Source organism: Solanum stenotomum, chromosome 5, assembly GCF_019186545.1.
Source record: "Solanum stenotomum isolate F172 chromosome 5, ASM1918654v1, whole genome shotgun sequence".
Classification (NCBI taxonomy): Eukaryota; Viridiplantae; Streptophyta; class Magnoliopsida; order Solanales; family Solanaceae; genus Solanum; species Solanum stenotomum.
In genome coordinates this window covers 5,026,661-5,039,966 of record NC_064286.1, presented here as the reverse complement: position 1 = coordinate 5,039,966, position 13,306 = coordinate 5,026,661, and the positions used below count along the sequence as shown (strand labels likewise).

The 13,306-nt window shown below is 33.3% G+C and overlaps 2 protein-coding genes across 3 annotated transcripts; one reads left to right on the top strand and one right to left on the bottom strand.

The window, feature by feature from the left end:
* The first annotated feature begins 269 nt into the window (after positions 1 to 269).
* On the top strand, positions 270 to 4,798 carry LOC125864534 (protein SYM1-like). Its single transcript, XM_049544551.1, has 7 exons — positions 270 to 682; positions 1,603 to 1,743; positions 1,903 to 2,016; positions 2,105 to 2,278; positions 3,169 to 3,284; positions 4,437 to 4,521; positions 4,612 to 4,798. Exons 1-7 carry the CDS (start codon positions 311 to 313, stop codon positions 4,615 to 4,617), a joined length of 1,008 nt encoding a protein of 335 aa, XP_049400508.1. The 5' UTR covers positions 270 to 310; the 3' UTR covers positions 4,618 to 4,798.
* Positions 4,799 to 6,767: 1,969 nt separating this feature from the next.
* LOC125864532 (probable protein phosphatase 2C 1) lies at positions 6,768 to 11,943 on the bottom strand. Of its 2 annotated transcripts, none has more exons than XM_049544550.1 (6): positions 11,800 to 11,943; positions 9,630 to 9,929; positions 9,205 to 9,549; positions 9,004 to 9,121; positions 8,697 to 8,920; positions 6,768 to 7,318 (listed from the first exon to the last, which is right to left on the bottom strand). In XM_049544550.1, exons 2-6 carry the CDS (start codon positions 9,885 to 9,887, stop codon positions 6,851 to 6,853), a joined length of 1,413 nt encoding a protein of 470 aa, XP_049400507.1. In that variant the 5' UTR covers positions 9,888 to 9,929; positions 11,800 to 11,943; the 3' UTR covers positions 6,768 to 6,850. The 2 variants fall into 2 exon arrangements, with proteins under 2 accessions (XP_049400507.1, XP_049400506.1); XM_049544549.1 differs by having other exon boundaries at positions 9,630 to 10,103; positions 11,800 to 11,942.
* Between the last annotated feature and the right edge of the window lie 1,363 nt (positions 11,944 to 13,306).

Sequence of the window (13,306 nt, the reverse complement as noted above, 5' to 3'; positions counted from 1 at the left end):
TAGTTAACTCTATATAAGTTTTAATACCTACTCCAAAGGCATAGATATCCGTTGACACCATGTTAAAGGACATATTTATGTATTAAATTTTAAATCTTAAATTTTTTAAGTAAATAATTTGTACATGATGAATAAATTTTTTTAAAAACAAATATATATGTTTGAGCTAAACCTATTGAGTTCGATTAAATCCTTATTACATTTTCTGGTTTTTTCTAGGAGTAACACCACCCCTCTCCCCAAATACCTACAAAGCAAATTATTTTTCCCTTTCAAACGTTTTTTTTTCTTCTGCAATAACAAACCAATCATGTCAGCACTCAACAATTTTGCTACTCATATCCTCTCTTCTTCCTCAAAGAGATCCCTTCAAGAATCCAGAAAGACTCAAACTTTATCCATCAACTTTTCTCCAACTTTCACCATACAAAATATACCAAAAACCCCATCAAGAATAAGTTTTGTTTGTCCAATAAATGCTGTGACAGAAGATAAAGAAGCAGAGGCCAACCAAGAAAATGAAAAGAAAGAATCAAATGGAACTGAAATTGAAGAAAAAATCAAGAATAGCTTCTTGTCCATTTTGTTGGATAAAGATAGGTTTTTTAATGCTTCAATTGTACTTGGTGCTGGTACACTTGCCATCACAAGGTTACTCACCATAGATCATGAGTATTGGCATGTAAGTTCTATCATTTTGATCTTGTTTGCTTTGGATATTTCATATCAGGAAGGAAAAAAAAGGGGTGGGGGATTATTCAAGTGCCCCCTTGTGATCAATTCAGAGTCGGAACTAGGATTTGAAGTTTATACGGTCTGAATTTGCCACCGAACCCATAGCTTGTGTTTAGATGTCTAGTGGATTTGTAATTAAATATGTTTGCCTTGTTTTGATTTGACATGAAGTTTTTTTGCTAAAATAAATAAGACTTTTGAATGTTGTGGTCTTATACTAAAGATATGTAGATTGTATCAAAATGTCTTTCAATCTTGTGGTGTTAAATATGTCATGTAGAAAGAATTAAAGAGTTGATGAAGAAAAGAAAGAGCATTCATTTTGAAATGGACTAAAAAGGAAAGTATGCTAAACAAATTGAAAAGGAAAGATTATATATATTTTATGGATTTTCTGTATAAGCAAAAGTTACTCGGTTCGTCTGAACGGGTACATAGTATTGTAGCTTTGCCCCTGGTGATCATAAAGGTAATGGTAGGATTGTGTTTGTCACTGGGATAAATGATGATAAAAGGAATGAACTAAGTTGGATGGTCATTACTGAAGTGATAATTAAGTAAATAGAAGTTTATACTTCATAGCAATTTAAGCTTTTAGATGAAATAGTGACAAAATTCGACATGCTAACAAGGTTGGGTTGAAGTCCAAATCTCACCGCCACCCTTTATCGGAAACAACTTTTGCGTCCTTGAACCGTGGAGAAGAATCAGGTCTGGATGTGAGGGCGTGAGTTGAAAATATATAATTAAGAAAATAAAAGTGTAGTGTCTCTGACAACTTAATCTTTTAGTTGAAATGAACGCACAATTCAACATATAGCAGCCTGCTCCCCCATATGGTTTTAATTTTCTTGATTGTGTACTCAGGGATGGACCCTTTACGAGATACTGAGGTATGCCCCGGAGCACAACTGGATTGCATATGAAGAAGCACTGAAAGCAAATCCTGTGTTAGCTAAAATGGCGATTAGTGGTATTGTCTACTCTGTAGGAGACTGGATCGCTCAAGTAAGTACCATCTGAATAGTTACGTGTAGTTATCTTTTAGGTGATTTGACAGTGTAAAACTTTTGTGTACCATTAGTTAATGGAAGTTAAACTCTTCCAAAATATTGGGAGCTGTTTTCATTAGTCTAAATTGTTTCATTTTGTTCTGTTAATTTACAGTGCTATGAAGGAAAGCCTCTTCTTGAATTTGACCGGACTCGCATGTTTAGATCTGGTCTTGTTGGATTTTCACTTCATGGTTCCCTTTCCCACTACTATTACCAATTTTGTGAGGTGATATTTCTGGCTTGTATCTTGATTGATCAACCATATCTTTTGACATATTTTGATGAAACCTAAAAGGTTTAACTCTAATGTACAGGCTCTTTTCCCGTCCAACGATTGGTGGGTGGTTCCAGCTAAAGTTGCTTTTGACCAAACCATTTGGTCAGCAATTTGGAATAGCATCTATTTTGTGGTCCTTGGTTTCTTGCGTCTCGAATCTGCATCCAATATTTTTGGCGAACTCAGAGCCACGTTTTGGCCCATGTTAACAGTAAGGAATTCTTTCGGTCTATCTTAAAATGCTTGCAATATTTAATGATCTGAAGTTGAATATAGCTATAACGGGAATAACCGGGTATTAGCTCAAGATTTTGAGTTGGTTTTCACTGTTTCAGCGGAAGTTAGTCCATGTTTACTGTTTGATCTGTTAAAATTTGGTTCGATATGAAGCTGAATATATATCTTCAATGCCAATATATTGTTGTCTTTTTTTTTATGATTTATCCTTTTTAGCATTGCCATGTGGTACTGGAAATTCTAAGAATGATGATACTGATCAATGCTACTCGTGAGATCTAATAAGGCCTGCATGTTTCTAACGAAGAAAATGTTTCAGCAGCCTAATTTCCATCTTCCAATCCACCAAAAGGAGTAAAGTAAACTTTTACTACTCATAAAAGAAAGAAGAAGTTTGACATCATGAGCACAGAAAGTACTCCATGTCTTTTCATTTATCTATATTAGTGTGTAAAGCTATTTAAATTTGAAGTTTTGCATCGATATATCATTTCAGCTGAACCACAAAACGTTTCAAGACTGTTCTTCTCTTAGACCTTGCGCCATTTCAAATGTATTCTATACAGATTATAGTGGTGTCCTTCGAGGTCTATACCCGTCTTCCTTGAACTGTTTATGAACTTTCTTGAACTGTTATCAATTTGTGGACAATACATTATGAAAAACTAAACACTTGTGCACACGTTGGACTGGACAACACCGTCAATTAAGAGAGAGAGAGAGATTTGTATTTGTTAGACTATTTCACTAACTAATCATAAATTTCTTTTAATACAACTCTTTGTTGTTCTGGTACTTGTATAAATTCTAGTTTAGCAGAGATGATTTCTTTGAGAATACTAAATCAGTTCTTAATTCTTTCAGGCAGGGTGGAAACTTTGGCCATTTGCTCACCTAATAACTTATGGCGTTATTCCTCTTGAGCAAAGACTCCTTTGGGTGGACTGTGTCGAACTGGTTTGGGTTACTATTCTCTCAACGTGAGTTTCTGTTTCTTTTTTTTTTTTTTAAATTTAAGCCATCACCATCACAGCTTAGAGCTATTAGGTGTGGGGAGTTTCTGATTCAACTTTACAATTGCTTTCATATAACCAGTGACAAAATTAGTTGTGGAAATTGTTTGTATTCTCATCCTTACCAATATTAAGGACGAACTTACAAGGACATTATATAGACACACCGTAGATGTTGCTTGTGTTTCTTTTCAACTTCATCTATGGACATTATATAGACACACCATAGATGTTGCTTGTGTTTCTTGTCAACTTCATCTATGGATTAGACAGTCGTCTGGGAAACTATGTATTATTTACCGGCATAATACATATTTGACACACTTGGCCTCAGCTGGCAAATAAGCACTCCAACTTAGAGAGTGCACATCTAGACACCTCAACTTAATCTCAACTCACAGCTAAACATTCCAACTCGTCCCCACTGTGTCTCTTGGACACCTAATGCTGACGTGGTACATAAATTTTGGAGATGTCTAAATGATCATTTTGTAAGTTGGAGTGTTCGACTGACACAGTAGAGATGAATTGAAGTGTCTAGATGTGCATACTCAAAGTTGGAGTGTTCACTTGCCAGTTGCAGCCAAGTTTGAGTGCCTGCGTATATATTATGCCTATTTTATTTGTCTTATTTGCCATATGTATAGACTGCTTGTGCTGCATTGGATCTTTCTGAAGTAGAAAACCTCTCGAAATAGTGTATGAACAGAATGATGTATCATAGTTTTGTTTGCGGTATCCACCTCCTGTCCATCAGCGGAGGCTTATATGTTGTTTTTTACAAGAGTCTGACATTATAGAACGATTTGCAGATAAATGGCTTTCAGGTTAAGCACTAGAACTTAAGTTGGAACCTTCAATACTTTTCTGTGCTAAGGACCGAGTTTAAACTAGAGAAGGGAAGGGGTGGGAGAGAAGTGAGGACATCCATGAGGTAAAAAAATAAGATAATATGAATCTAGAAACAAGAAGTTCACAATTTTTTCCCCTCCTTTCCATTTCGATCATTGTTGAAACTTCGCAACGCTAAGTGTCTATACATGTCATATTATATACACTAAAACGTCATAGAAAAGACATATATAGTATCTTCCTGACGCTTGAACTTCATATTTGCAGCTACTCAAATGAGAAATCAGAGGCGCGGATATCTGAAGAATTATCGGAAGCTAAATCTGATTCATCATCGAGTAAATTGCCCGAGGTACTAGTCCAAACTAAACTGCCCTCTTCAATCTTGAAGTTCCCTCACTTTTAATGCACTAAAGCTTATTCTTCTATTTTTCATTTGCAGGATTGATCAAGCTAAACAACTTAAGAGATTCTTAAGTTATATTATCAAGTTATAGTAAATAATTAACCAGCCTTTGAGAAAGCTATTTATTTAGGAAATTAAAAGTGTATATATATAGCCAGTATGTACTCTCCTTGGCCTTACCCATTGGTGAATGGGGGAAGATATAAAAAGAGGAGTTTAGTGTGTGGAGAGTAACTCCATGTAATATAATTCAGTCAAAAGCATATTCATCATGTATACAAATTTATATTGCTTTCTTTTTTTCACTTGTTCTTTAGCTGAGGAATCTCTCTATCTTCATGAGGTAGGGGTAAGATTTGGTACTACCTTCCTTTTTTACCTGTTGATTAGTTGAGGTTTTTTGGAAACAACCTATCTAGCTTTACAAGGTAGGAGTAAGATGTGCGTTCACACTAAACACTACTTTTTTTCATTCAACTAGTGAAATTACACGGATTTGTTATTGTTGTTGTTTGAAGTCAACCAACTTGATTATTTCGATTTCGAGATTTCTTGTCAAGGATAAAATGAACATATCCAAGCCTACATGGTCTTCTTGTTACTGAGAACAAATATTTGGTCAACTCAACATTGAGGCACATTTTGAAGTGTGAAAATCGTAAAAAAGTCGATGATATTTACTCTGTTATAATTTATTTGTCTTACTTTTTTTTAATCCATAAATGTTTGTATATGCAAATTCCAGTAGATCTCTTGGTGTATTTGAGATTATTCTTTTATTGATGTGATATGTCTATGAAATTTTGAAAATTTATAACTACTATTATCATCTTCATGGTCTTGTTAGTTAACCAAATATGAAGGATTGGTCTTATTATATCCATACTTGAAGTATCACTTTTTTTTTTTTTTTTGCATATTTAATTGAGTTCTGTATTTTTAATGAATTCAATGCTAAGAACCTTAAGCTTAAGATTGAATTCATCAACTAAAGAAAATTTTAAATTGGGAAAAAGGTCTGATATACCCTTCAACTTTATTATTTAGAGTTGATATACCCCTCATTATGAAAGTGGCTCATATATGCCCCTATTGCTGTACAAATGGCTCACATATACCCTTTTCCTCTAACGGAAGTGAAAAAATTAATTTTAATTTAATATTTTAATTATTATTATTTAAAAAATATATATAATCCCATATGGGTATATTTAATTCTCCTCACACATAAATTTTTTTTGACTTTTTTTGTTTCAACGACTAATTTAAAGTTATTATTTTGATGGTCAAATTTATTTATGTTTCACTAATTTTCTTGTAAACTTTATTATAGATGACCCAATTTTTTTTCAATACAAAGACTAAATAACAATATAGTCGAAAAAAAGTTTTAAATTATAATATTGCCACAAAAAAATTAGTTTTAAAATTTTCTCTTTACACTAACGAATGAAAGAAAAAAATAATATAAGAATAAGAAACTCAAAAAATGATAATCAAAGACGTCAAAAAATAATTTATGTATAAAAAAGATTAAAATATACCTTGAAATTCACTAGAAGGATCGTATATACCCTTACATGATTTTTTTTAAAATTTAAAAGTCAAAAACATAAATTTAAAACTATTTTTTTCACTTCCGTTAAATTAAGGATATATGTGAGCTCATTTTGTAACGCTAGGGGTATATGTGAACCGTTTGTATAATGGTAAGGGTATATATGAGCCACTTTCATAACGAGGGACATATCAGCTCCAAATGACAAAGTTGAAGGGTATATCAGATCCTTTTCCCTTTTAAATTTTGAGGTGTATTTTGTCTCGAACAAATTTACAACTACTATACTAATCCTTCTTCCACCATAACTATTACTCATAATATACTATATATATCAAATTAACATGTGAAACTTTCAGCTCAAGGGCAGCTCAGTGCACAAAGTATCTTGAGATGAAGCCAATTTAGTGAACGAAACAAAGCCACAAAAAACAACTTAAACATGCTAAGATAAGCATCGCTTACCCCGTGTATGAAAGTGATCTCTATCAGACCAAGAGTTGGAGGAGGGTGGACATATACACGATCTAGAATACAACAACAACGCTTCAATCCCAAATAAGTTGGCATCAGCTATATGAATCCTCTGTCTAGAATGTTGCAGCAAGAATATATTCGCATGGAATGTAGAGGATGGAACCAATGCTACTTTCTCTATCGACACTTTGAAACGAAAGAATTTGTATATAACAACAATCATAATTGAATAACACAAAGTTAAGGTCCTTGCCTCTCATCAGAAAATCTTGGAAGCTGAACCAGAGAGTTGACTCGCGTAACGCCTTCCAATCCTGACCATTTCTGATCTTCTGTCATTGCGGTTTCTTGATCTGCTTCAGCTACTGCTCGTTTATAGATATCGTTCTCTTCAGCTGATCTGACAGTAGTGTTTCTCTGTAGAGATGGCTCGGAGTTGTGCCCGTCATCCGATTCAGCAGCAATACCAGAATGGTTACTCTGAAGTGCAGCAGATGAGAGACATTGCTCCTCCTCATTGTCAGATTCCAAGTCCATCTTTCCATCCAAGAATAAGCAAACAACAGCACAATCATCCATTTTTGAAGTCGGATATTTGATTTTCCATTCGCGTGCAGCACAGTCAACTAGGATTCTGGCAGCTGATGATCGTGTAGGCGCTGATGACACTATGTCGACCACTTCCTCGTTGCTCAAGACATCCCAAACCTGCAATCAAGAGTTTACATTAAATCACTAGGAGTTCTTTTCCCATGATAATCTTTGTTTCATCAACTACAACAGCAATAACTATATGGCAATCTTAACCAAGCTAGGTTGGCTATATGTATCCTCACTGATCATGTCGCTCTATTTAAGTTCATCTTAGACTAATATTATACAAAATAAAATAAAAATAGAAAAACTACTAGATGTTCTCTATATTGTCTACCAGTATACACATCTCTAACCGAACTAAAGGACTTATAAAAACATAAGACCTAAAGCAAACGTATTAACATGACTAAAACATATTCTAAACAGCTCACTGGTATCTCCTGTATAAATCGTTTTCTTCCATTGTGTCCTATTTTTGCTAGATTGCATAGATTTTAAGAGCATGTAGGTCTTTCGAGATAACTTCCTTTCATGTGCTTATAGGTCTATCTCGTTCCCTTTTAACACTTCACTAAACATGGCTTCATACCCACGCACTGGTACATGTGGAGGTCGATGCATGAGATAGATAAACCATAGGCAGACAATGTAAAAATAAATGTCTCTGAAGCCAATTGTCACAGCCACTTGGAACAGACAGAAGGGTATGAAAGAATTAGAGTAACTATGCCATTAGCCTTAAGGAAACTGAGAGAAGTTCCTATTATCCTTCAATGTGCGAATAACATGACTAGCACAACTCCATTATGTTAATATTGTAACACTCAATTCGAGCAACTATGTATTAGACTAGTGATGCATTTAACCATAGTGATAAAGAAATCAATAAAAGGTCTTTTGTCATGCTATAACGACTTGGCACACACAAGTTCTTAAAGCTAGCTTCAATTTATAGTTTCTTGTTAAGTACTAAAACAATGTTAATGATTATTAAGATCGACTATTATAGCAAGATCGGAGATGCAGAAAGTAACACTAATCAAATCCTCCTCCTCGGCACAGACATAAACACCTACTATTGGATCTTCCAGATGCATGACAACCTAAATGTCTTTCTAATCCCCAAACCTGGAAAGTTACATAATAGACAATCCACTGTAATAGTTTGACGGAATATCTTTTTTCAAGTACTTATGAAGAAAATACTTCACGCCTAACTTCACAAGTGAAAATGATACTAGTTCTTTAGCCATGTGGTTACCAGTCAAAATTGATGCTTGGAACTCACATTGGTAGATTATTGTTAATGAGTACGTAATCTCCAAAATCTTAACAATGGACACAGGAAGCAACAATAAGTGACCGTATATGATTAATCAACTTTCATGTTCATTCATGTAATTTAAGTGACCATTTCAGGCTGGCTCAGCAGTTCTACAAGTTAATTTAAGCTAGCAACTTATATAGAGATTCAAACAGCTTAACATACCCCGTCAGAAGCAAGAACAATGAACTTGTCCCTCTCTGTAAGAACCCGGTGAGAAAATTCTGGTACAGATATTACCCCATAGTCCTTCACACAAAAATCGCCAAATGCTCGAGCCATTGCTAATCCAGGGGCATTATCAAATGGCAACCAAACTCTCTGCACTTCTGGCTCATCTTGCAATGCAAAAACCCGACCTTTACACTGTTTTATCCTCTCAGCTTCCTCTGGCAACGGAAATACTAGATTATCTAATAGGGACTCTGAAATGGTTAAACGTTATGAAAGATTCACTATAAAAGAGACATACTAGGTAAATCAGGCTTCAGATCAACAGTCAACTGGACTGCGACCATCGAATCATTGTCATCCTTTGATGCCAAGATTGCCCGTGAATCACCAATATAGCCCATATAAAGGTTTGAACCCTTAAAACAGAAAAGAACAATAATAAGCTCAGAAATGGAAAAAATAGCATGAGGAAAGTAATGACTAATGTGACTCCACCTACCTGTTTTACTAGAGTAATAGCAGTGCTACCACTGCAAAAGCAATCTAAATTAGGTTGGGACCTCAATTCTTTGTCCATCGCCTTATACGATTGAAGAAAAGCTTCTCTCCGCTGAGTGTCCACTTTATCCGCGTTCACTTGATCCTTATCAGGATCCACAACTTCCGATCCTGGATTCTCATTGCAGCAATCGGCAGCAGAACCATTGCCCTTTGATTCAACTGACTGCAAAAAGGACATTAACTTCAGGGGCAGTGCATCCCTTACTTTGCGAGCAACAAGATGACCATGTGGACCATGGCCATCAAATACCCCACAAAAGGTCACATCTTCCGCCATGAAATCCTACATAGGTACATTCATGTAAAATATCAGATTTTTGAAAGATACAAAAAGGTAGTTCTATGCATATAAGCACGACTTACTTCCCACACAATCATCGCATCCTGGTTAATGCCTTTACGTCCTTGTTGTGTGTATATGCAAGAAGTGCGGCTCTTGCCATTAGTAAAGATCCGATTGGGAATTGAACTCAGATGCTTCAATGCAATGACATGATCAGAAAAAGTTCTTCTACTCCTTTTTCGGCTAAACATGCTTATTCCTAAACATTCAGGTGAAACTTTTTCTCCATTGCTCCTGCTACTACAAGTACTACTGCTCGTCGACACACAACCCCCCATTGTGCTCAGACTGACAAACCGACCATCTGATTGACAGCAAAGCTAATAAAATGGATCTCACAGGATTCACAGATCAGATTTATGATCAAGCAAAGCAAAACAATGTTGAAATGACAAGATTCCAGCAATGCAAGAAAGGTGCTTTTGGACTTAATGGAGATAACTAAGCTCTCTGTGTCCTTGGTCAAATGTCAATGCAGTCAACTGAAAAAACAGCTAAACAAAAGAAGAAGAAGAAGAAGAAAATATTACTTAATGCAATTGTTTATTTAAAAGTACATAAGAAGATGGAAATGCCAGCAAGTATAGAAACCAGACTAATCAACCAAATCATTGTTTAAAGGGAATTGCATGTGAGCTATGAATATTATACTCCCTCGGTTTCATTTGTTTGTCTTACTTTCCTTTTTAGTCCGTTTCAAAAAACAAAAAGTCTCTTTCCTTGTTTTGGCAGCTCTCTAATTCTATCTTTCCACATGACATGTTTATGATCAGAAGATTAAAGAATATTTTGGTACATTTGACATCTCTTTTTTATTTAAGATACAAGATATTTTCTTAAATTCCGTAACAACTATCTCTATTTATACCAGTCAAATTGATAGAAATTATGGACTCATTCATCAATAAAAAGACAATGAAGTTATGAAGGCATAAAGCATGGAACTTTGAAAAAACATTAAAAAAGACAAGAAAAACAGGAAACAATATGCCCTCATAAGTTGTCAAGGCTTCACACTTTTCTATAGCTCAATTTCCAAAAAATGAGAAGTAAAAAGTCCTAAAGATAAGCTCGCATTTGGCCATAGATTTTGAGAGTAGATTTAAAATATTATCTTCAAATATTTGTCTGACCGTGAAATTTCATCATATTACTTCAAATATTTTCATGTTCCCAAAAACTAGCTCAAACCAGTTTTCGGACTTTGTTGACTTCCACTCGTAAAACTTCAAATTGAATTTTTTTCAAATAAAATGCATGTCCAAACAAACTTCAAAAAATCAAATTTTTAAGTTTACAACTTTAAAATCTACTGTCAAACGGGAGCTTAAGGAATGCTACTATAAAGAAGAGAAATATAGATTCTGTACACAAATGCAAAATTTTAGCCTTTTCAGATTGGGTAAAAACTAAAGAAAGTGAAAAATGTAAAGAAAAAGAAAAGAAGACAGTATCTTTGGGAACACAAAAATGTCAAAAGCTCCAAAAGCAAAGGTACACTAAATTAATCAAAGCATTATAACAAACAAAACAAATACAAATAAATCTAATCTCAGCTACACATCACCAAAACCAAGTTGCTAAAAACCACAAAACAACATAAAATACAAAATCATTCATGGGATTTTACCACATTAAGCAAAAAGCATTGACACCCAAATTGTAAAAACTGGAAAATAGAGCATATAAAAGAGATAAAGGACCACAAAGTAACTTTTAATACAAAATCATTTCTGGGGTTTTGCAGATTAAGCAGAAAGAGTTGACACCCAAATTGTAAAAACTGGTACAGATGAGAAACAAAGGTGAAAAAAGATGAGATTTTTAAACCTAACAAGCAAAATATGAGGGTACACATTGAAAATTTGTGGCTGCAAGATGTGTTCAATTTTAGTTGGGATTCTACAAGGTTTATTCGATTTCAGTTAGTATTCTTGGAGGCTATTCAATCATAATCTCTAGTTCATGTCTATATAAAGGGTAATACACATCTCGAATATTCCGCAAATTTATGAAGATCCAGATCATCCTTGTTAGAGAAATATCCATTTTTTATGACAGAACAATAAGGTAGGAACAAAATTGTACTCACAATCTTGATCAATAAAATTATGTTTCTTAGTATTTTATTTATGATTGCAATTTATTTAGAAATTGAAGAAAATATGGATATATTAGTAATAGTAGTACCTTTTGAACTTGGTTCTGCTGAAAATTCAAGATTTCTGAAACTTAGGGATTCAACAATGTAGTTCCAATTATTATATGAATTCTCTCTTCTTCTTTTTTCTTTTTTAACAAAATTTTCAAAAAAGAATGGAGAACAGTAATATAATAATAGTAAGAAGCAAGAGAGCTGGCACATTAATTGCAAAAGTAGAAAGTAGGAGAGATTTTTAGCTCTCAATTTTCTTCACTTTCCACCAGGAAATTATGATTCAATCTTCCTCAAATTCCATTTTTGAGGGACTATAACACTTTGTTATTACGTATTGTTTCATAATATATTGTATTGTTTTATTGAATACAATGTTTGAATAGATTGTGTCATTTTTCATCGTTAATTGGATGATGTTACATATCCATAATTTGAATGATAAATCTACAAAAAATTATGGTGTATGGAATAGAGATACTATGAAATGACATGGTAAATGATAGTAAAATAGAATTATTTTTATAATAAGTAGAGACAAAATGAGAAGAAAATATTAATGTAACGACGCGATACCATGATATATGGGTCGTTACATAAAATGGGTTTTTTCGTTGTTACGTAACGATGAATTTAAAAGATACGATACAATAGAATTTAAGTAACAATCAAAACAAATATTATATTTAGACTAACAATACAATATAATATAACGAGTAACAACCATCCAAACAAGGTGTAATACTTCATTTTAATTTGATACAAAATTTATGAAAAATTATTATGATTTTAAATTAAAATTATATAGAATATATTAAAATGTCTTAATCTTATATTTTTAAATATGTCGTATGAAAAGTCATAATTAAAAAGTTATGACATTTGAATTCATGCATTGTAGGATTTATTCTAGCTATCTCCGGATCTCATAGCTCTCAATCACTTTATTGATCATCAAGACATACCATGAATGTAGAGTGAAGGATTCTTAATTAATAAAACTTCAAAAAAAAAAAAAATCCTTTTGAAAAAAACTAATCAAATATAAATATAAATATGATAGAAATGGATATGTGAATTTAGTCATGTAGCAATAATGACCTTCACAAGTATATATTTAATTTTTGGTCCAATTGACAAGTGTATTATTGTTTTTTTGGGTCCAATTCACATTCACAAGTATATTGTTGTCCAACCACAAACCCCAGAACTACTCTCCATCTATGAGCTGTGTCTATATATTTTCCGTCTCAAATTATTTATCATTTTAAAAATTTAAAACAAACTAATTATTTATTTTATTTTATTCTATTCCTAAAATTATTTACTCTTGAGTACTACAATCACTTTGATAAAATAAATATTTAATGAAGAAAAAATTTACTCTACTTAACTAAAATATAGTTTTAAAAAAATTATTTAAGAAATATGTAAAAGAAAAATATAACATATAATTTGACACGAAAAGAGTAATATTAGTGTGACATTGGACAACTTGTAGCTGTGTCTAGCTGTGGCCATTTCTTGTGTGGACCAAAAAAA

What these genes read in the sequence shown, in the direction of transcription:
- LOC125864534 (XM_049544551.1), top strand. Translation starts at nt 311, where the DNA reads ATGTCAGCACTCAACAATTTTGCTACTCATATCCTCTCTTCTTCCTCA. An exon ending in TAGATCATGAGTATTGGCAT is followed by an intron (nt 683 to 1,602) that starts GTAAGTTCTATC and finishes TTGTGTACTCAG; the next exon opens with GGATGGACCCTTTACGAGAT. An exon ending in TAGGAGACTGGATCGCTCAA is followed by an intron (nt 1,744 to 1,902) that starts GTAAGTACCATC and finishes GTTAATTTACAG; the next exon opens with TGCTATGAAGGAAAGCCTCT.
- LOC125864532 (XM_049544550.1), bottom strand. Translation starts at nt 9,887, where the DNA reads ATGGGGGGTTGTGTGTCGACGAGCAGTAGTACTTGTAGTAGCAGGAGC. An exon ending in TCTGAAGCCTGATTTACCTA is followed by an intron (nt 8,921 to 9,003) that starts GTATGTCTCTTT and finishes TTCCGTTGCCAG; the next exon opens with AGGAAGCTGAGAGGATAAAA. An exon ending in TTGTTCTTGCTTCTGACGGG is followed by an intron (nt 7,319 to 8,696) that starts GTATGTTAAGCT and finishes TCTTGATTGCAG; the next exon opens with GTTTGGGATGTCTTGAGCAA.